Below are 20763 nucleotides of genomic sequence, written 5' to 3' on the forward strand. Positions count from 1 at the left end.
AGCCAGGCGAAAATGCCCACATGATCTAGGAGACCACCACGCTGCCCAAAATTCGTCATTTATTGCGGCATGAAGAGTCCATTAAACTGAGGATTTTTTTTCAGTCCTATCATGGCGGTGCATATATTTGGTCAATCCAAACATTTTTTGGGGGAGAGTAAGGCGAGGCCCTTCTTCATTTTAATTCCTCAGCAGACATGCTTACCATAGCTGTCAGCGTGTCTCACATCCACGCGTATACATTTGTACATTTAAATTTAGGGAGCAGAGTATCAGCCCACAGCCATAAAGCGTCCATTTACGTCCGCCGAAGAGAAGGATGCGGCCCTCCCACTTGACGGACTGCGAGGGACTGTGCCAATACACACACACACAAACATTTTTCTTGGTCTCAAACCCCAACTTTTCATATCCACAGCATGTAATTTAATAATGTATTAATTTATTCATTGTAAGTCGACAAAATAATTCATCTTACACATTTAAATGTTTAGTTTTTTAACAATGGGTTAATGAATTACAGCTAAATTAATAGTAAACATTCAAAACTTGCAGATTAATTATATTTTTAATTCAAATACATTTTATATACACACTTATACTTGAACGTTTTTATTAAACAAAACTTCCTATTGATTTGATATGGAGTATTTACAAAGCAAACTTTGTATTTTTATTTTTAAGCAGAATATTTGCTGTTCAAAAAGGTATACGTAGGTGGGCTGCACGGGTCTGGTGCATGCGGCGGCACACTTTGTATATTCACGTCTATATCTGTGCATGTAAACATACGTCGCGTGTCTTCCTATTCCTGGACTCACAAATGTGTCATGTCAGACATGTCATATTTACACAGTGGAGATAGAAATGAGGGAAATCCTATTTTATAAATCCGTATTGCATGATTGGGAGCTAAACAAAAGAAGCGGACGGATGGACAGATGGATGCTGTGGTAGATGCCGATGAGGAGACAAAGGCATGCAAGCACAAAGTTACTTTCTGGGTGAAAACCTCCAAGGTCACCTCAACGCATTTTTGTTTAAATGTGGCGAAGCCCAAAAGCACATCCACGAAAAATCGAAATAGAAAAGTGGCTGAAGTGCGTCAACCCAAATGGGCAAAGGTACTTGACTGATCCAAATGGAGATAGTATGTGTGTGTGTGCGCCAGGCCACTGTGAGAAGAACTCTGTTCTGAGGCAGGATGCCAGCCGCCGGTCATGTTTGTAGATTGTAAAAGTAACGTAGGACATGAGTCATACGGCAACGTCTGGTGGCAGTGAGTCATTTAAAAAGAAGTGTCATGGATAAAACGGGTTCATTTTGTGATTCACATCATCAACGTAACTGGCAAATATTTCATGTAACTTAAAACTATCAATTTTCTTCACATATTATATCATATTATATTTATATTAATTTAATTTATTTTTTCCATTCATTTATTTATTTATTTTCCAATTTATTTTCTAATTTCAGCCCGCTGAGCGAAACAAATGAAACAATATTTATATTTGGAGACAGGGAAATCAATCAGGCTTTTCCAGGTAAAAAGGAGTCAGAAGGCGTAATGGCCTTTGCAAGCGTACAAACACCAAGTGTGTCGCTCAAACATGTCTGCAAGCCGGGCTTTAAAAAACGCCTCTTGACATGTTTTGCTTTGAACGTTGTGGCTAACGTGCGTGCGTGCGCGTCATGAGGGCGGCCAGCACAGGGCCCGCATTGAACGCAGGTTGATGGGGGCCACGCCCTTTTTTTTTTTTGCTTTTTCTTAAATGTTTGAGTACACAGGATGGTGCACATGCAGGAGGTGAGCACATGTAAACACCTACAACAGTTTTTTTTTTTTTTTACATTTGTGTCGGACATTCTAAGAATCTTGAGCAATACCTCGAACACTCCCGGAAGAATCATCAAAATACATTTAGAGTGCTTATATAAAGTCTACACACTTACATATACACATACATACATATGACATGTATATACAGAGGCACCTCATCATGGTTCTGACCCACAGGGGTGTGTAGACTTTTACATCCACTGTATTTATGAGGGCTTGACCGATTCATCGGCTGGCTTATTTAGTCAGGTAATCTTAGTTCTTTTGTAATCGTCAAAATCATGATCAAATTGTCCAAATTTTCTTCACCTATAAGTTTTTAGGTGACTAAAAAAAGTGATTTTCTTAATTACATATATTTTTAATGAATCAACCAATTAATTGTTTATTGTGAACTCCTTATGCTAAATATTGTAATAGGCCTAAAATAAATCCATATAAGCCCACCCCATTTGATCTTGCTTGCCCCTAAGCAGGAAAGGAGCCCATCTTGTAACCTTCCTCACCCTCCTTCCTCCTTTCCTTCCCTCCTCCTCCTTTTCCAACATCTAAATGTGCGCTGGCGTTTGAATAAAGCTTCTTTCTGCTCTCCTCCACAAGCAGGAGTCACAGCCCCCGCCAGTCAGTGGCCACTGGGAGCTTCAGAGCATCAACGGTACGTACCCGGCAACATAATTAACTTCAACAATCTTTCACGGAATTGGAAATGAGATGTTGTGCAAGTAGAAGTTTGTGGATGGACTCACTGGTCTTGTCGAATTTTTTTTTTAAATCTGAAACTATTTGCTCTTAATTTTCCTTTTGACGCATTTATCTGCTAGAGTATCAAAATTGATCTGTAAAATCAATTAAAAGTGATGGAATGATCCTTTTCCCCCATTTCAAGATTCAAGATTCAAGAGTTTTTATTCAGTACAATGCTTTGATGAGTGACACGATGATAAAAACCAATGCGATACTATTTGGGGGGCTTTGCTTAGAATTCGGCTGAGGTTTTACTTTTTGTATTGACCCAGGACCAATCAAGGGCTCCACTGTTGCCCACAATTAGGAGGCTGACATTTTGACATTTATATTAATTATTGTAAAAAAAATTTCAAAAGGCACAATGAGACCTATTTCCATTCAGACAATGAGTAAATATTGTTGAAACTCGTTCAAACTGTTTCTTGCCATTTTCACCCGACAAACTAAACATTCCATAGAGTATTTAAAACGACCAGATAGCCTGCGCTAGCGTACAATAGGAAACACCAAAAGTACCCGGGCTAACAATTAGCATCTATCGGCGGGCCTTTGTTAGCTTTTAAGCACCTATCTGAACAGAAACGATTCGGCGGGTTACAGACTCTTGGCGGGCATCCGATTTCTTCTTTGAAATCTGCCAAGGAGGACCGGTATTAGTGCTGTACTGAGAAGCCAAGAGAGGAGCTAATTTTTGATGAATTTCTGTCTTATACAACACCCAGGTGGCCTCAACTCACTGTAAGACAATATGCAGTGCAAAAGAAAGTGACAAATGATTACTTTTTGTCTTTGTCTAGCAAAATATTATAATTTTGTTGCTTTTTGGAGAGAGGATTAATAGCATTTTAGTGGTGAAAGATGATTACGATAGAAGTATGGTCAAGGGGAAAAAAATCTAACTCTAAAGGGGAATTGTTTATAATATACTGCAGTTATTTATTTAATTTATGCTTTTTTTAAATTCTTGCTTCAACGGGTCGTTTGTCGAGTGGGGGACATTTTGGGAGTTTTTCTGTTTGGGTACACCCTGTTTCATGCAGCAATTAGTTATTTCCTGAAGAAAAAAAAAATTATCCTGGGTATGCAATTATTGTAATTTCCTAAAAAACAAAAAAAAAATCCGATCGTGGTTATGACGTAAAAAGAAACGGACGACATTTCCTGTTTGTGAGCCTCTCCCTGCCACTGAAAGCCTTTTTGTTTATTGTTTTCTTCTCCAAATTTCTGGATCAGAGGCACCTTTAGCAGTCCAGCAGCGGATTTTCCATCGCCTTTCTCCTTGGAGGCCACGTCCCGTTTCTATGGCGACGTCGGTCTCCATGGGCTCCCATTGTGAATTTCAATTGGCAGATGTTGGTTAAATGAGAAAAGAAAAATAAATTTTCACCACATATCACTCAAATGAATGAATATGAATAAATTGTCCCTTTCCAACACATGCAGACGTGGTTGGGACCTGAGAATGCGGAATATGTGCTACTAATGCAGCTTTAACCACCTGTGATTTTTTTTTTTGCTCGCTGTACAAGAGTGTGTGTGTTCTCCAACATGAACCTCACAGTACACACACACACACATATATTTCCTAGCATCAGACGCACGTTGCCACACGTCGCCTCTGAGTGTGTTGCACTGTGTGTGTTCATATCAATGTCCACTCTGTTCTGCCAATGAGGGACTTTGGAAGGTTTTTGGGGGTTGGGTGCCCGCCCCTTGTGTTTACCTTGGCGGGGTTGCACCCCTCCCAAAACGCTCTGCCCCTGCCCCTGTCCATAGCAGGAACAAACCAAGGCCTCTTTGCCCACCGTCACCTCGGCTGCAAGCGGAACATACCACAGTGACCGAAGAGGGGAGCGGCCGCACCCCACCCCAGCTCAAAACACCCCGCCCCCATCAAATGAATGAACACACTGTGCCGGGCCGCTCCATTTAGAGGCAATGACTCTTGATGAGCTTCAATGAGGAAGGTCTTTTTTTTTTTTTTTTTTTTTTTTTTAATTGAGCCATCGACAACTAGAGTGGGCTAATTTGTCATTTAAAATCACTTCAAACTGGAAATAAAAAAATTAAAAAATAAATGTTTCAGCTGTTAACACACAAATTTGGACAATTAATCAGAAAATTGATATGGCCCATTTTGTGCAGTGACCCAAAATGACTTTCTAATTAAAAAGTAAAAAAATAAAAAAATAAATCAAGGATAGATGGTGATCACAAACAAAAGTTCATTGAAGAATACTTAGAGTACTGAATGCTGCTATTAATTAATTGCAAAGATATATCAAATAAAAATTTGGCCGGGTCACTTTTGACCAAAGTTGTGCATTGGGTGCACCAAAGCACGACATAGTTTCGGAGTCTTCTTTGCTCACCTAGCCTGACAGGTGCGGCCATCTTGAAAATAAGACTTTGCACAGTATCACAAAGGCTGCCTTCTATACATATGTCAAAATTGGAACTACACCATAATTTAAACCAGTAATAATCTGAAAACTGTGCCTTTTTATCTAATCTTTTCTGCTCCTGAAACTTGAAAATGATTTCCCAAATGCAGTTGTCCCACCCACCTGCTGTTGAGTATACAACCATTTGCAGGAAATACGTTATTGCCCTGACTAAAACGGGAAAGTTGTCGTCCCCCCCTTCACCTAATGAGCCTTTTAGGCCAAGTGTTGATTTTGTGTTTGTTATTGGAGAGAAGTCTTTACTTCTCTTGTGCACTCTCGCTCAGTGGAGAACGCAAACACACTGCGCCTCGTTGGAAACGTTCAAAATGTCCTTGTTGACCACGTAACATTTAACCTGACGCATGATTTGGGTCAAATGTGACCCCTTTTGATATTCGACAAAAATAAAAATTAAAAATATAGTATAAATTGTATGATAGTATAATAAATAGTATAATAAAAAATAAAAATAGCCGTCATTCTGTCACACTGACATTTGATGACTTTTTCTAAAATGACTTAATATTCCCCCAAAAAAAGGAACAATAGTCCCGTTAGTGTAGTAATACATTTTAAAAGATGTGTACTTCTTAATTTGACCGAACAAGATGGCGACCAGTTGAATTCTTTTTAGGATGTTCATTTCTATTTAGAACAGATTACGTTGAGGATTTAAAATGAACTGTATGGAAGGGTTACGAGAAAAACACAACAACATTCAAACAATATTTAAAGACTGCGACAGAGCAAAAATAGAGAGGTCTAAAATGGAAGAGTTACATCATGGCCATCCGCTTTGGCTCAGTACACACTGTGTGATATTTTGCATGCTGAGACAGCACGACAAACATTGGTGTGACTGTGCCTTTCTGTTTCAGTGTACAGTGTACCAGTGTTAATGGTCTACACACTTTTGCCAGTTTTCAGTTAGCTGCGTCATTCCAAAAGTTCTCTTTACAGCAGAGCGTCATCTTGTGGTCAACCTATGTAAGTGTTAAAATTACACTGGCCACTTGTCTTCTAAACTTAAAGTCGGAGTATTATGGAGGCGGGGTTTTTAAATTATTAATTTATTTTTATGAGATGGAAACATTAAGAATGAGCGAGAGGGGGGTATAAAAAAATGTTTTTAAGTGCCAGAAAGTCCAGCAATGCAGCCATAGACAAAATTGTGTTTATTTTCTAACGTATGTGCCAGAAATAAGTCCATAAATTGACTGGGATCCCTAATGATGCGAATTTGTTTAATGGAGATGTCAGACGGTTGTAGATTCAATGACGTTCCTTTTTTCCCTTGAAAGCTGAGACCAATTTCCCCATCCAACCTGACTTGTGCTGCAAATGCATTTAGGCCGAATGAATCATATTTGGTCTCAACTAATTTCAGGCACTTGGGATATTTCCTGTGACCTGGCGGCGACACAGAGCCGTTGGGTTTTTAGTCTTTCCAAATGATGTCATATTTCCACTCCAAACGGCTGAGCAAACGTAAGCGCGTATTCCGAAGGACGGGAAACGTGAGGCGCTTCTAAAGCCGCTCATTCATTCAACACATCACGCTTTGTCCACACTAACCGAGACATTCTTAAATAATTAATTTAAATAAATACGGGCCAGAAATACAAACTACCGTAATTTTCGGACTATAAGTCGCGGGTTTTTTTCATAGTTTGGGTGGGGGGGCGACTTATACTCAGGAGCGACATATATATATATTTTTTTTTCTCCACTTTTTTGGGCATTTTATGGCTGGTGCGACTTATACTCCGGTGCGACTTATAGTCCGAAAATTACGGTAAATAGAAGAAATATACTACACAGAAAGGAAAAAAAAATATTAAAAAAGAAATAAATGTTTTGTCTGTCTTTAGGCGAAGATGACTTCCCTGCTTCTGCTGTGTGTGTCTTTGCCCTTCATCTCAGCAACTACATCATTTGGACACCATGACGGTACGGGCTCGGTGCACACGCAAGCTCTTCAACATTAAGCTCTCCAGCAAAACGACACGTAGCAGTAGTACAAAATGTCATTCTGACCTGAGAGCAAAAAATTGCGTTGGATGTTTGCTTTTCCACGCCCACTCAAATCCCCACACTGTCTTTCACGCAGACTTGGACGGCAAACTGCGTGTTAGCATCCCATCGGCGGCACCTCTGCGCCCCCTGCTGGGTAGCAAGGTGGTAGTGCCCTGCTACTTCCTAGACAACACCGTCAGAGACCCGGGCGCCCCGACCATCGCTCCTCTCTCCCACCGCATCAAATGGACCTTTATCACCAAGGAGAACATTACCACCGTCCTGGTGGCAACAGAGGGCAAAGTCCACGTTGAGAGGGATTACCTGGACAGAGTAACGATGGTCAACTACCCGATAGTGTCCACCGACGCCTCCCTGGAGATAACGGAGCTGAGGTCCAAAGACTCGGGCACCTACCGCTGCGAAGTCACGCACGGCATCGAGGACAACTATGACAGCGTGGACATCCAGGTTCAGGGTAAGACATGCAGACACCAATCTGATTTCTATTTCAATAGGATTTGGGCTTGGCTTGTTTCCATCTCGCGGTACACTTTGGTTGAGTTCAGTAAAAGGGAAATGGTGACTTGATGGCAGATCTGGATCACACCTGACTATGACTCAGAGCCAGTCTGGGAATGCGTTGGCGTACACCAGCTGGAGCTGGAATTGGTGGCCGCAGACAGATGACTTACATTGCTTCATTTTTCTATAACATTGTCCTGTGAGATTGGTAAGGGGTGGCCAGTCTGGTCGGTGAACAGGCACACACATCAAATTCAGGGCCAGGGTCCCAAACTGAACCATAAACTACATGGTGGGAACACTAGTAAAACATATTCCGTCTCGTTCTTCACGTCTGACCAACAGGTATCGTTTTCCACTATCGAGCCATCACCACCCGGTACACCCTGACATTTGAGAAGGCAAAGGCCGCTTGCATCCAAAACAGCGCCACTATTGCAACCCCCGCCCAACTGCAGGCCGCCTACGACGATGGCTACCACCAGTGTGATGCTGGATGGTTGTCTGATCAGACTGTCAGGTAATATTCATCCATCTGTGGTCAATGGAGAATGGACTTTTAGAGTCTGCCAACCACATGTGAATGTTAGTTTTCATCACATTGACATAAAAGAATGCCAATAACATCCACAACAACATCACAGGGCATAATAAGAATCCAGGTCCTGAAGCTGATTTACGTTTCCTTTTCAGGTACCCCATCCATGAGCCTCGGAAGGAATGCTACGGAGACAAGGAGAACTTCCCTGGCGTGAGAACCTATGGTGTGAGAGACGTCAATGAGACTTACGACGTGTACTGTTTTGCGGAGAAGATGGCAGGTATGTTGTGCAACAGGATACTAATGACACTGCAATGGTGTGGTTGAGTTAATTCCCTGCGCTGGCTGGAATATTGTCTTAATGTATCTTGGGAAAATTGACTGAATGTGTTTCTCCCCCCCCCAGGCAGAGTCTTCTACTCCATGTCAGTAGAGAAGTTCACCTTCCAAGAAGCTGATGATCAGTGCACTAAACTGGGTGCCAGACTGGCTAACACCGGAGAGCTTTACCTGGCCTGGAAGGGCGGCATGGATGTGTGTAATGCCGGCTGGTTGGGCGACAGGAGCGTGCGCTACCCCATCAACATTCGCAGGCCTCAGTGTGGAGGCGGGCTCCTGGGAGTCCGAACGGTCTACCTGTTTCCCAACCAGACGGGATACCCCCTCCCGAGCTCCCGTTACGATGCTATCTGCTTCCAAGGTACGTGTTCAACTTCAACGAGGGCGGCAATGCCTCTGTATTGAAAGACGAGACCGCAGGACCAGTGACCTGAGTAGTTCTGAAAGTATAACTTTGTCACATTAACAGGTCGCGATGACGAAGGCGCAGTTCCCGGCAGGATCACTCCTTTCCCAGACATCATGAGCATTACCCCCGCCCCTGGAGTTTATCCAGGACTGACAACCCCCGCTGGAGGTCAAGAGATCAAGCAAGGAGGTGTGGACATTCTCACCAAACCTATCTCACCTCCTTTTACAGACGCCGCCATGGCTCCCACTGGTAAACTTGGCGTTCTTCTCTAATGGCATCGTAGTCAGCGTATCACAAATCCTCAAGATATGCCGATCATAAGATTGAAATCAGAATGTCCTCAATCTCATTTTCTGGCAAATAGGTGTGGTGTTCCACTACAGACCCATTACCGGTCGGTACACGCTGAGCTTTCTGGAAGCCCAACAAGCCTGCAAGAGTATTGGAGCAGTCATCGCCAGTCCATTGCAGCTCCAGGCTGCCTTCGAGAAAGGCTTGCACCATTGTGACGCTGGTTGGCTCGCTGACCAGAGTGTCAGGTGTGCTAAAGGCAGAATTAATGCACGCAAGTAGACTCCTCATAAACATCTAAAAGGAATATCTCTTGTGTTCAGGTATCCCATCGTTTCACCCCGAGATAACTGTGCGGGCAATCTTCTTCACCTTCCCGGAGTCCGATCCTATGGCATAAGGCCAGACTCTGAGCGTTATGATGTATTTTGCTATGTGGAAAGTCTGCAAGGTCAGGATCTAGTCACACCTGAAATCACTGAATTTATGTGTTGTCAACACCAAATGTAGGTCTTGGCATCATGCAATTTCACTCTTTCGTTCCAAGGTGAGGTCTTCTTCACCAGCGACTATGACAGTTTCTCCTTTGAGGAGGCCGTGCAGCACTGCGAGGAACTCAACACCACACTGGCCACAACTGGCCAGATGTACGCCGCATGGACCCAAGGCCTTGACAAGTGCCGACCAGGTTGGCTGATGGACCGCAGTGTCCGATATCCCATCACAAGTTCCAGATCCAACTGCGGGGGCGGACAAGTGGGCGTGCACATTATCTACGCTTTCCCCAACCAGACGGGATTTCCCGATGAGCACTCGCGCTATGACGCCTACTGTTTCAAAGGTAAGAAACTCTCATTCATCTTTTGGGTTCTCACCAAATATTACTGTCGATTCCCAACTGGATTTTGTGTTTTACAGCTGAAACACTCGCTATTGAGACTGACAGCAAAAGCACCATTGACTCCATCAGTGAAACCATTTTTGACAAGTTACTGACCGTGGATGTTATCAGAAAGACAACAGTCGCAGTCGATCACGTCATTCCTACTCGTAAGACTGATTCCGTAAAATCACTTTTAAAAATGCTTTCTATTTTGGTCACTTCACTTTCCCAGTCTCACGTGAGATTTTGTTGTTTGATTTTAGTCGTACCATCGGTGGGTTACAACGACACCCAAGCAATTCTGAACGCTACAGAAATCGAAGAGGTTATCCAAAGGACAAACATCACAACCCAGCTAATTGCACCGACTGGTAAGACAGCTTTGATCAACTGCATGAAGATAAAATGGATTTTGAAGGATTGCACAGTACTTGCACATTGAAAAATGACGTCTCCAAATTGACTTCTAGTTCCACTTGATGGTTCTGCATCTGGATCAGGAGATGCTTCAGCCAGTGGGGATCTTCAAATCTCAGGCGATCATTCAGCCAGTGGGGATCTTCAAATTTCAGGCGATCATTCAGCCAGTGGGGATCTTCAGATCTCAGCCGATCATTCAGCCAGTGGGGATCTTCAAATCTCAGGCGTCTCCAGCACCACCAGCGGGAGCGGAGCGTCTGGCTCAGGACTGGACGTCACCTTCAGTGGACACACAGACATCCTGTCAGGAGACCATTCTGCCTCTGGTGACCCGCAAGGAGCAGAGGGTGGCAGCGCAATCTTCACCTCAGGAGACGCCTATAGCGCATCAGCATCTGGGTCCGGTTTTGTTGTGTCAGGGTCAGGCTCTGCCAGGGGCAGTGGAGACATTAGTGGCAGCAGTGGTGACATTCTGATCAATATACTGGATGGAAAAGAGAAAGAACTGGTGATCCCAACCCTCACTGAGCAGGAGTTAGGTAGTGGAGTCTTGTGGGCGTCAGGTATGTCCGGGTCAGGAAGCATGTCTGGATCAGGGGGTATGTCCGGGTCAGGCAGTGGAATTTTTGGTATCACTTTTACGGTCAAAAGTGCCATCGACATGACAGTTCAGCAATCAGGAGAGCAGGAGTTGTACGGATCTGCAGAAATGTCCGGCTCAGGATTGATTTCCGGATCAGGCTCCTTGTCTGGGTCAGGCATCAGTGGATTTTCTGGCATCACCTTTACAGACAGCAGTGGCGTTGACCTAACAGTTCTTCAATCAGGAGAGCAGGAGTTGTACGGGTCTTCTGAAATGTCCGGTTCAGGATCTTTGTCTGGATCTGGCTCTGGCTCTTTGTCAGGGTCAGGCATCAGTGGATTTTCCAGCATCTCCTTCACAGACAACAGTGCCATTGACTTAACAATCCAGCCATCAGGAGATCAGGAGTTGTCTGGATCTCATCCCTATGCATCGGGTTACCCCAGCGGCTTTCCGAGTGGTTTTGCATCTGGTCTTTCGGGCAGCGGTTCTGCCTCTGGCCAACCAACCCAAACGGACGATGATGTCATCTTTCTAACAACTGACAGGATGAAGGAAGTTACCGTTTCCCCTCAGGTGCATCATTCAGAAGAGGGACGCGGGGTTGTAGAAATTAGTGGCCAGGAAAGTGGCTCGGGAACCCATCTTCAGATCTCTAGCAGTGGCGAGCCCTCAACTGCCGGGGTTTCTATAGCTTTTCCTCCTGGATCTACAATGACCTATCCAGACAACAATGGATCATCTGGATACGAGGAAGAGGAGGCTACAGTCGTCGTTCTGACTCCAGATCCTGCGTACGTCAGCCCAACCACAGCACCGTCGATTTCACTGGCAACACCTCCCGTTGTGGAACAGCCACAAGTAGAAGAGGGTATGTTGCTTGCGGTAATGCACACCAAAAAACAGACAATGTATCGATAAAGTCTTTTGTCATATTGTGTGCAGCTGTACACGGTTGTCCCGAGGGTTGGTTGGAGTTCAGGGGAAGCTGTTACCTCCACTTTGCCGACAGACACACCTGGTCAGATGCCGAGCAACGTTGCCAGGAACTCAATGCCCACCTGGTCAGTGTCACATCTGAAGAGGAGCAGCAGTTTCTCAACTGTAAGTGATACTCCTGATTTCAGCGCATTTCAGTTGCAAAGTCTCAGAAATATCGATGTCTCTGCTTCATAGCTAAAGGTCAAGACTATGAGTGGATCGGTCTCAATGACAAAGAAGTCCAGAATGAATTCCGCTGGACAGACGGCAGCGCCCTGGTGAGTTTCAAGATGGAGGCGTATCTCGGAACAAGGGTTCACACTTTTTGCGGCAATTGTGCCATCCCAGACGTATGAGAACTGGAGACCTAACCAACCTGACAACTACTTCAACTCCGGGGAGGACTGCGTGGTTATGATCGGGCACGAGGCAGGCCAATGGAACGACGTTCCTTGCAATTACTACCTTCCCTTCTCGTGCAAGACTCAACCCGGTAGGAACTAATCCAGATCGACTTCCTATGTCTCAAAACCATTTGAATTTAAAGATCATCCATTTCATTTCATCAATGTCTGTCTTGTCAGCGGGGTGCGGAGCGCCCCCGGAGGTGGCTCACGGCTCACCGATGGGCGTCACCAGAGATCACTACGCCGTCAACTCCAAAGTGCGCTACCAGTGTCAAGCGGGCTACACGCAGCGCCATCTGCCTGTCATACGTTGCATGGAAAACGGACAGTGGGAGAGGCCACAAGTGGAATGTACAGAAAGTGAGTTGCAATAAGTTTGCCCAACTAAGGTAGGATTTTGTGCCCCCCAAAAAATAAAAATAAACTAAATCTTTGGCTTGCCCCTCCAGCATCCGGCGGCAACAGGCTACACAAACGATCGGTGAAGAGCAGAAGTCGAGCAGTCAGCGGCCGACGGGAGCACAGGAAGACGCTTTGAGCGGGACTGAATGAAGCGCAAGTGAGATTCACAAAAGGACCCCTCTCGTGGACACCAAGCATATTGCCCGACCAAAAAAGCAAATCCGCCAATGTAAATACAAAAGCACTAAAACACATTTAAACGGTGACGATGTAACTGACTCACATTTCTCTCCGTGTCTTTAATGAAGGCACTTACATTATGTTATTTATAGAGTCTAATTTATAGCTGTAACAAGTTCTCCATGCACAAGTACTACTGGAGGAGTCAAGGCAAAAGTGTTATTGATTGCAAATGATAGCGTGTTGCTATACTATATTTTGAGCCCATTTTATGTCAGGGTCTGTGTTTGTGCTATTTGGTCCCCGGGGGTGATTTTTAAAACGATTTTATGTTTGTGTAGTAAAGATTTGTTTTAATTAAATTAATTCATACGATGCTTTTCACAACATTCAGTTTGTCAGTACAAACAAATTCCTAGTTTTAAACACAAAGAAATGAATTGAAAGGTTTAACTAAGACGTAGTCATTTTTGGATTTTTGAGGGGAAAAAAAAAAAAGACATTAATCGAGATTAATTGAAGCATACTTTGTCCCACTCTCACGTTAGATAAAATATTTTTTTTAGGAAATAATGGGCACTTTTGATAATATTTTGACGTTTTCAAAAACGTTTGCCTTTAGGTTACGTTTCTTTGTGTTGAGCAAAATGCAAAGATTCTAAATTGTCTTGATGTTAAGGAAAACATAAAAACAAATAAATCAATTTTCTTAAAATTGTGCAAAAAAACAAAAAGAATCGACAATTATGTTTTCCCACTCTTGCATAGGTTTTTAAAATAACAAATACCGCTAAATATTCCCATAGTTGAGGATAATTTGTCCCTCTTATTTTTAGAAAATAAAATAGCTTTCTGAATCATTCCATATGCAAACACAAATCCGAATTCAACATGTCTGTGATTGAAAACTCCCATCTGAATGGTAACTGATAGTGGAGACCCATCGCTGGCTTTACGCTTGGGACTCGCTGTAAATATTCTACGCCGCAACTGTGTGAACAGCAGGATCTGTCATTAACATACAATTTCTTTGTCATTATTCATCCTGTATCATTCCTTGTTATCAAATGCAGATGATGTCACGGGTTACCTAGTCTGTGGAACCGGATGAATGTGATTAGTTTGTTGTGTAGTTTTAAAATGTGACCCCCATTTGCAGAACACACTGGCGCACAGATAGTCCATTCTTACTCGGTTTAAGTTCTCACAGTATTAAAAAAAAAAAAAAAAAAATGATGTGGCAGGGGAAAAAAGTGTTTTAGAAGGCAGATACAGACTGTGAAGTTGTACGATCCGATATAAGTGACAGCGAGTACATCGAGGGGACAGTCAATTTCATTTTTGAAGAATAAAACAGGCACCGTAATAGAAAGAAATAAAGTCAACAAGTCACTGTGTGGTTGTCGCCATCCCTGACGTGAGCATACAGTCTGCTGTAGTGTGCTGCGCCAAATAAAAAGATGGAATCCAGTCCATGCGTGTGAGTGACATGTTTTTTTTGCCCCTGTGACAATTTGCCTGATGACGTCATAGTGGACATAACTGGCAAAAAGCAAAAATATCAAATCAAAGACGTGCCCGGTAGTGATTTATTGCGTCATATAAAACAATACAAAATTGGATTGCTGTATTTTAGTATATCTAAAAAGAAGCGGTTATCGGATATTCCACGCCTAAAAAAAGTATAAATTGAGTAAATACATTGAATTGCTGTTTTAATGGAAAAGCAAAACTAATGTTTAAGTCACAGACGCTTAAGTAAACCAGTAGGAGGAGCCCTTCAGCTAAATATACAGCGCGTGTGACGTCACAGTGAGAGGGAAAAATAAACAAAAAAACATGCGAACTTCCAGGTGACACAAAGAAAAAGTAAAAAAATCATCCAGAATGGTGATTACAGCATATTTATACAATCATCTTATTCTTCCTTGCTTGAGCAACAATCCCGTATGTCGAACAATCCCGCAACAATACAGAAAATGAGGGAAAATTAAAAACGAAACGAAATAAGTCATTCTACGAAACATGATTTCGTACAAGACGTCCCAAAGTGTTCCAACGTCCCTTTTCCAATGCACGGTACCTACTCGTCTCAGCATGGCTCCACTTGCTATTGACGCTTTGTCTCAATTGCTTCAAAAGATTATTCGCAATTTGTTCGCTGGACTTGACAAATACGTTTTTCAACAGGGAGGGGTGGCGGGAACAGAATTAAACCCCATTGTCTTTGATGTTTACGAGGAATGGGCAAAAGTACAAAGACACACGCTAACGTTAGCTTACCCCGATGTGGCTTCTTAGCTGTGGACGCCGCACGTTCCGCTTCTTGCCCTTAGTCACCCGACCACTGAAGAAGTTTTTGAATGAGGTGGAAAACCAACCACCCCAAACCGAGGCGAGTAGAGCCAAGTGAGTACTGTGCAGTGGGAAAGAGGCGTCAAGAAGTTGGCATCACAGTCACTAGTGGTCTTAAGGAGGAAGAGGAGAACAATATCATTTCAAATGGTATCAATAATACCCATTTTTTTTTGTAGGCTAATGCTAAAGCTAACCTCTCAGACAAACCAGAGGTTAGCGATAACAGTAGACGCCAAATTTCAGGTGGCGCGGGGGGAAGCCGAAGCTACGCACGCCCGCTTGCGGCGGCCCGCAGTTAGCGCGGGGCTTGACGATGGGATAGCGGACGCTGCCGTCCGCCAGCCAGCCGGCGTCGCAACGGTCCAATCCCGCCAGTCTCCACGCGGCGTACAGCTGGCCCACTTTGGCGATGTGAGCGGAGTTTCCCGCGCACGCCTGCAGCGCTTCGGTGAAGTTGAGCTTGGTTGGGCTCGCTAGGAAGTAGACGGTCCCTGCGGAAGGGGAAGTCAAACATTTGTTTACGTTCTAACCCGTACGACTCTAAACACGATAATCCACCTTTGCCGTTTTCTGATTCTGACCTTTGATGGAAGCGGAGAAGCAGAAGGCGTCGAAGCGGTGGAGGAGGCGATGGCGTTGGCCGTAGGTGCGCAGGCCCGGCGCCAGGTCCGCCCCCCCGCATCCGTCACGCGGCGTCATGATGGGGTACTGCACGGTGCCGTCGGCCAACCAGCCGGCGTTGCACCAGTCCAAGCCCTCGTCCCACGCCGTGAAGAGCTGCTCGAAGGTGGCCAGGGTGGCCTCCTGATCCTGGCACGCCTGCTGGGCCCCCTGGAAGTTGAAGTGGTAGCGTCCTTCGGCGGAGTGGTACGGAAACACCACACCTATAGCCAAGAAGAGAAATACACTGGCCCATGGAAAAATTCTGGGAGGTTCTTTCCCCATTCCCGGTCCACTCACCTCGCAGCTCCAATTCCACGGTGACGCTCTCATCCTCCAACCCGTCTATCACCTCGCAACGGTACCGCCCCGTGTCGTTGAGACGTAGCTCACTGATGACCAGCGACATGTCGCCCGGCGCCGAGCGTCGCAGGCGGACCCGGCCCCGGAATCCACCATAACTGCGGTGGCGGTTGTCCATGGCGACCATCACCTGCGTTTCCATGGCGGCGGGGTGAACGGGCTCGCCGACGGCGTTGGCGGGCAACCACGACCACTTGACCCGCGTCCGGCGCGGCTCGTTGAGCTCGGGTTTGTAGTGGAAGTGGCAGGGAAGGGTGACGCTGCTGCCCCTGGTGGCTGACACGGACGGGTTCGGGGACTCCACGTACAGACGGACCCCGTTGAAATAGACTGTGAGAAGACACAATTTGGTCACTTGGAAATAAAAAAAAAGACATTTTGACAGAAAAAATACAATATAGGTCATGTATATTAAACTGAGGATTCGCAAAATAAAAGAATGGATGGATAGATTTGGCATATTTAAAAATTAATCACAAAATAAATGATGTATTGGAAAATATAGCAATATTATGGAGATTAAAATGGGGCATAAAAACAGATTCAAAAGATAATTAAATAATCCAATAAAAAATATGAACGCAAAAAATATGAACAGACATACACGTATTAACGCTTTTAAAATATGTAATGATGAACAAATATAATGAACTAAGACAGCTACTTTCTCCGTTGCCATTGCCGTTGCTGCCGTCATGGTAGTAGAAGCCGTTCTTGTAGTTGAAGTGAACGGCGGCGGCGGCTGGAACCAGCATAAGTCCGCAGACGGCCAACAGGGGGCGCAAGAGACCACCAAGCATTACGCTGAAAGACAATTTTCACGCACACACACACACACACAAAAAAGAAAGTCCCCTAAATACCAACAGGGTGTTTGAGTCACATCCAAGCAGAAAGCCTTCTAAAAATATCAAAACATGTATACATAAAATTGTTTAAAGTAAAATACTGTCGTTTAAAGTCGCCCTGCTGCTCTTCTGTGCCCATCACTAATAAACAGCAAAGTTTCTAACAACGGATTTCTCCTTTCCCGTCGAATTATTAGTCTTCAATATTTTCACTTTGAGCACAACATGAATGATAACAAACATGGTTAAACTCACCAACTGAGAAAAGACGAGAAGAACGCAAAGTGTCGCTTCCAGCCACTTACTCGCTTGCTCACTGCACGCGTCTGTGTGGATACGTTCCTCTATGGATGTGTGTGGACTTCACCGTCTCCTCCTCCTCCTCCTCCTCAACGTGGGGTGACGTCACCACGGTGGGCTCCACACTGCGACCTCAAGTGACATAGTAGTAGTTGGTGACAATTAGAAAAAGTAACATGTCAAATATTGGTTGGATTTTCTCCCATTTATACTTCTTAATAATTATCAAAAGCAACACCATTTTAAATGTAATGTAGGTGTGAATTTAGAAACATTGTAGCTAACATTGCTTACTTGTGTTTCAGATCAGGCATGCTAGCATTACGGTAAGAGAGTGTTTGCTACCATTTAGCGTTTGTAGCAAAAAATGTACGAAAACAAACAAAAATATCAGTGAGTGAAGTCACGCATCTCAAAAACTCCCATCAGGCAACTGTCGAGATGCCACTGTAGTTTTTGGTGGCATCTTGTTGTCGGACGCCATTGAGTTGGGCCATAGCTATATTCAATAGAAGAAAGTGCTTTGCCGCCATCTTGTGGCACGTATAGGTAATTACAGTCACAAGTCACAGGGGTTCACCGTCCAAAGAGTTAACGGGCAATTTTCCGCAATATGTCCCGTTGAATGAAGGAATGAACGTCAGCTGCAAAGACAACACAAGTCAAGCATTTGTCCAGAAGGCTGGCGGCCATGTTGGCCAAAGGTCATTTTTGTTTTGCCAAAGCCTTGAGTAGATAGAACATGCGTCGCTCTCGTCAAGTTGCGTTACAGTGGTGAAAAACAAGCGTGGTGGGTTAGCGGGGGAGGCTTCCGGAGACAATATACTGTCACGGTTGAGTGAAGCGCAGATGTTGGCCGCCCTCCTGACACCAAGCCCCAGCCTCATCCAACCTCTGGCCACCGACAACACCATAAAAACACTTCCTGCTTCCCTTGCATAATCTTTACACGGGAGTTTGAAACAATTCAAACTGTCGAGAACCGTCCGTGTTCACGCCACATTACCCGTCGCTCTTTAAAGAGTCAAATTCTGTTTTCTAACACGCACAAGATTGTGCACAGCAATATTAAAACGTTCAACTCACATAAGCCGCCAATCAGTTTTGTGTGGAGTTCCTCAGGGATTACTCAATCCCACCATTTATAAATAAATAAATGCACACTGTAGGAAGAAGTAATTCACATTTTTTTCTTAGACATCACAAATGGTGATAAGAAATGGAATGGACCTAAGATACTTCCCTGAGGAACCCCACTTAAAATTGTGATTGTTAGTTGGGATACAGAAGTTCTCCTAAAAAAAGCACTGGGGTCACATTCCACTTGTGGAGAGTGATGACAAGATGATGGACTGCTGTCAAGTGAGTCTTGCCAGGTTTGTTATCACTTCCTCAACAATCGAGCATTTCAAGCGTACCTGGCTGAAGCCAGTGTTCGTCCCTAAGTTGTTATCTCGCTCAGTCTTCCCAGGGCCGCACATGAAAGCTTGCCGCCTGAGGCCACAAATACCAGCGCCCCCTCCCTCCCCCTTTTAAAGCCACCCCCATTGTCCCAAAGAGTGGAGGGCTATAATTTGGGCGCGGGCCCGCAACCTTCAAGGCCAGCCACCGCTCGTTTGTTTGCGTTTGTGCGGAGCCCAGACGTCTATTGTGTAACCACATCAGTGTGGACACACCGTCATTACACAACCTCTGAAGGAAGGTAAGCGTGTATTTGTGTGTGTGTGTGAGTGGATTAGAGAGGAAGTCGAGCGTCAACTGGAATAACAACTAATAACGTCCTTGTTTTTGTTCGTCGGTAGTCCAAACGCATCGACGGCGAATCTAAAAAGACAGAATGGATCGTAAATCCTTTTCATCTGATGTGAGCGGAAATTGTCGACTTTTCCAGGATGATTTCCTCATTAATATGTTCCTGCAGCAGGAAGTTGGAAGGAGCAGGGATGGATAGATAGATGGATGTGGCCGTCACTTGATTAATGAGCCCGCCCGTGCTGGAATTGTTTCCAGGATGAAACCGGCTCACACACGTGACATGTTGTCAACTTCAATTTGGATGTTTGCTTTCTTTGAAGTAAGGAGCTATTTCCGAAGCGAGCAGACGGAAGAGCCACTCCTCCACAAAACGCATTTCTTCAAACGAGTAACGCAATGACACATTTGGAATCAGATGAAACGCTCGTGGGTGGACGGTGGGGCTAGTGTTTGCATGGCTGTCTCACAGTCCCACTGCTCTGGGTTCGAATCTCAGCTCCAGCCTGTGTGGACGCTACACTGGATGTTGTCCATCCAACTCAAGCTGCTCACACCAGCGGACAGACTGGGCAGGGTGGGAGAGGAGGATGAAGTTTTACCCCAGAGGTGAATCTGCCCTGAGGGCCCCTCCCTGGGTGATGAGTCGATAAAAACGGATGCAAGGAGCAATCAGTAGCCTCTCCCTCCCCCTTTCCTCCTGACTTCACTCTCACATTTCAGTTTGACATCAATGGAAGCGTCCACACCCAAAGAAAAATCATAATGGTCTGGAAGGTCTGGATGTTTTTTTTTTTTTTTAAAGATAATATAATATATAAATAATTCCTAATATTTTATTAGAAATAATATATCATGTAATATATAAAAAATTCTAAAGATAATAAAATAATAATTTAATATAATCTCATAACATAATAATACTTGAAAATAGCTAACCGGGATTCATTTCAGTGACAAATTCACTCAAATGCTTCCATGCTGGTCAGATTTCATTGCTCCTATTAAAACCGCCTAGTCAGCACATTTATTGTAACACACGTCCCTTCAAGGCCTTTGAGAAAAAGCATTGTAATAAATAAAAGTTGATTTCATTTTTGGGGGGGGGGGGGTCAGCGTGAACACCGGCAACATGTTAAAGTCCCGATGTAACATAAAACAAACAATGCCATGTTTGGTAATTCAAGCAAGATGGCGTGGGTTTTTTTTTCTCCTGATTCCACCCAACAGCGATGATGAGCTCATTATAAACAAACGCATGCAAAGGCAATGTGGCGTATTTACATATGTGAGCGTTCGACACTTACTTGCATGACCTTCACAGCAGCCTAATGAGGCTGCGCAGCGGGATCAGGCGTCGCTCGGTGTGGCTCCCTGGAGGCCTGCGGGGGGGAGTTAAATGCTAAACAGGCAAAACGGCCCTCGGAGCTTTTCCGCCTTTTGATCTCGCACCTTTTTCAATGGA

At 44.4% G+C, this 20763-nt stretch overlaps 2 protein-coding genes across 3 annotated transcripts; one reads left to right on the plus strand and one right to left on the minus strand.

The window, feature by feature from the left end:
- The first annotated feature begins 2393 nt into the window (after positions 1 to 2393).
- On the plus strand, positions 2394 to 14487 carry acanb (aggrecan b). 2 transcript variants are annotated; one of them, XM_061283103.1, is made up of 18 exons: positions 2394 to 2498; positions 6909 to 6987; positions 7148 to 7531; positions 7924 to 8098; positions 8272 to 8399; positions 8526 to 8819; positions 8928 to 9119; positions 9235 to 9409; positions 9485 to 9612; positions 9709 to 10002; positions 10080 to 10211; positions 10308 to 10415; positions 10515 to 11918; positions 11993 to 12151; positions 12224 to 12306; positions 12377 to 12521; positions 12613 to 12795; positions 12885 to 14487. In XM_061283103.1, the coding sequence occupies exons 2-18, from the start codon at positions 6915 to 6917 to the stop codon at positions 12971 to 12973; spliced, it is 4146 nt and encodes a 1381-aa protein (XP_061139087.1). In that variant the 5' UTR covers positions 2394 to 2498; positions 6909 to 6914; the 3' UTR covers positions 12974 to 14487. The 2 variants fall into 2 exon arrangements, with proteins under 2 accessions (XP_061139087.1, XP_061139088.1); XM_061283104.1 differs by having other exon boundaries at positions 8928 to 9056.
- A 101-nt stretch (positions 14488 to 14588) lies between these two features.
- hapln3 (hyaluronan and proteoglycan link protein 3) lies at positions 14589 to 20713 on the minus strand. The gene is made up of 6 exons (XM_061283110.1): positions 20606 to 20713; positions 17502 to 17678; positions 17063 to 17202; positions 16336 to 16728; positions 15957 to 16259; positions 14589 to 15866 (listed from the first exon to the last, which is right to left on the minus strand). The coding sequence occupies exons 3-6, from the start codon at positions 17196 to 17198 to the stop codon at positions 15589 to 15591; spliced, it is 1110 nt and encodes a 369-aa protein (XP_061139094.1). The 5' UTR covers positions 17199 to 17202; positions 17502 to 17678; positions 20606 to 20713; the 3' UTR covers positions 14589 to 15588.
- Between the last annotated feature and the right edge of the window lie 50 nt (positions 20714 to 20763).

Source organism: Syngnathus typhle, linkage group LG7, assembly GCF_033458585.1.
Source record: "Syngnathus typhle isolate RoL2023-S1 ecotype Sweden linkage group LG7, RoL_Styp_1.0, whole genome shotgun sequence".
Classification (NCBI taxonomy): domain Eukaryota; kingdom Metazoa; phylum Chordata; class Actinopteri; order Syngnathiformes; family Syngnathidae; genus Syngnathus; species Syngnathus typhle.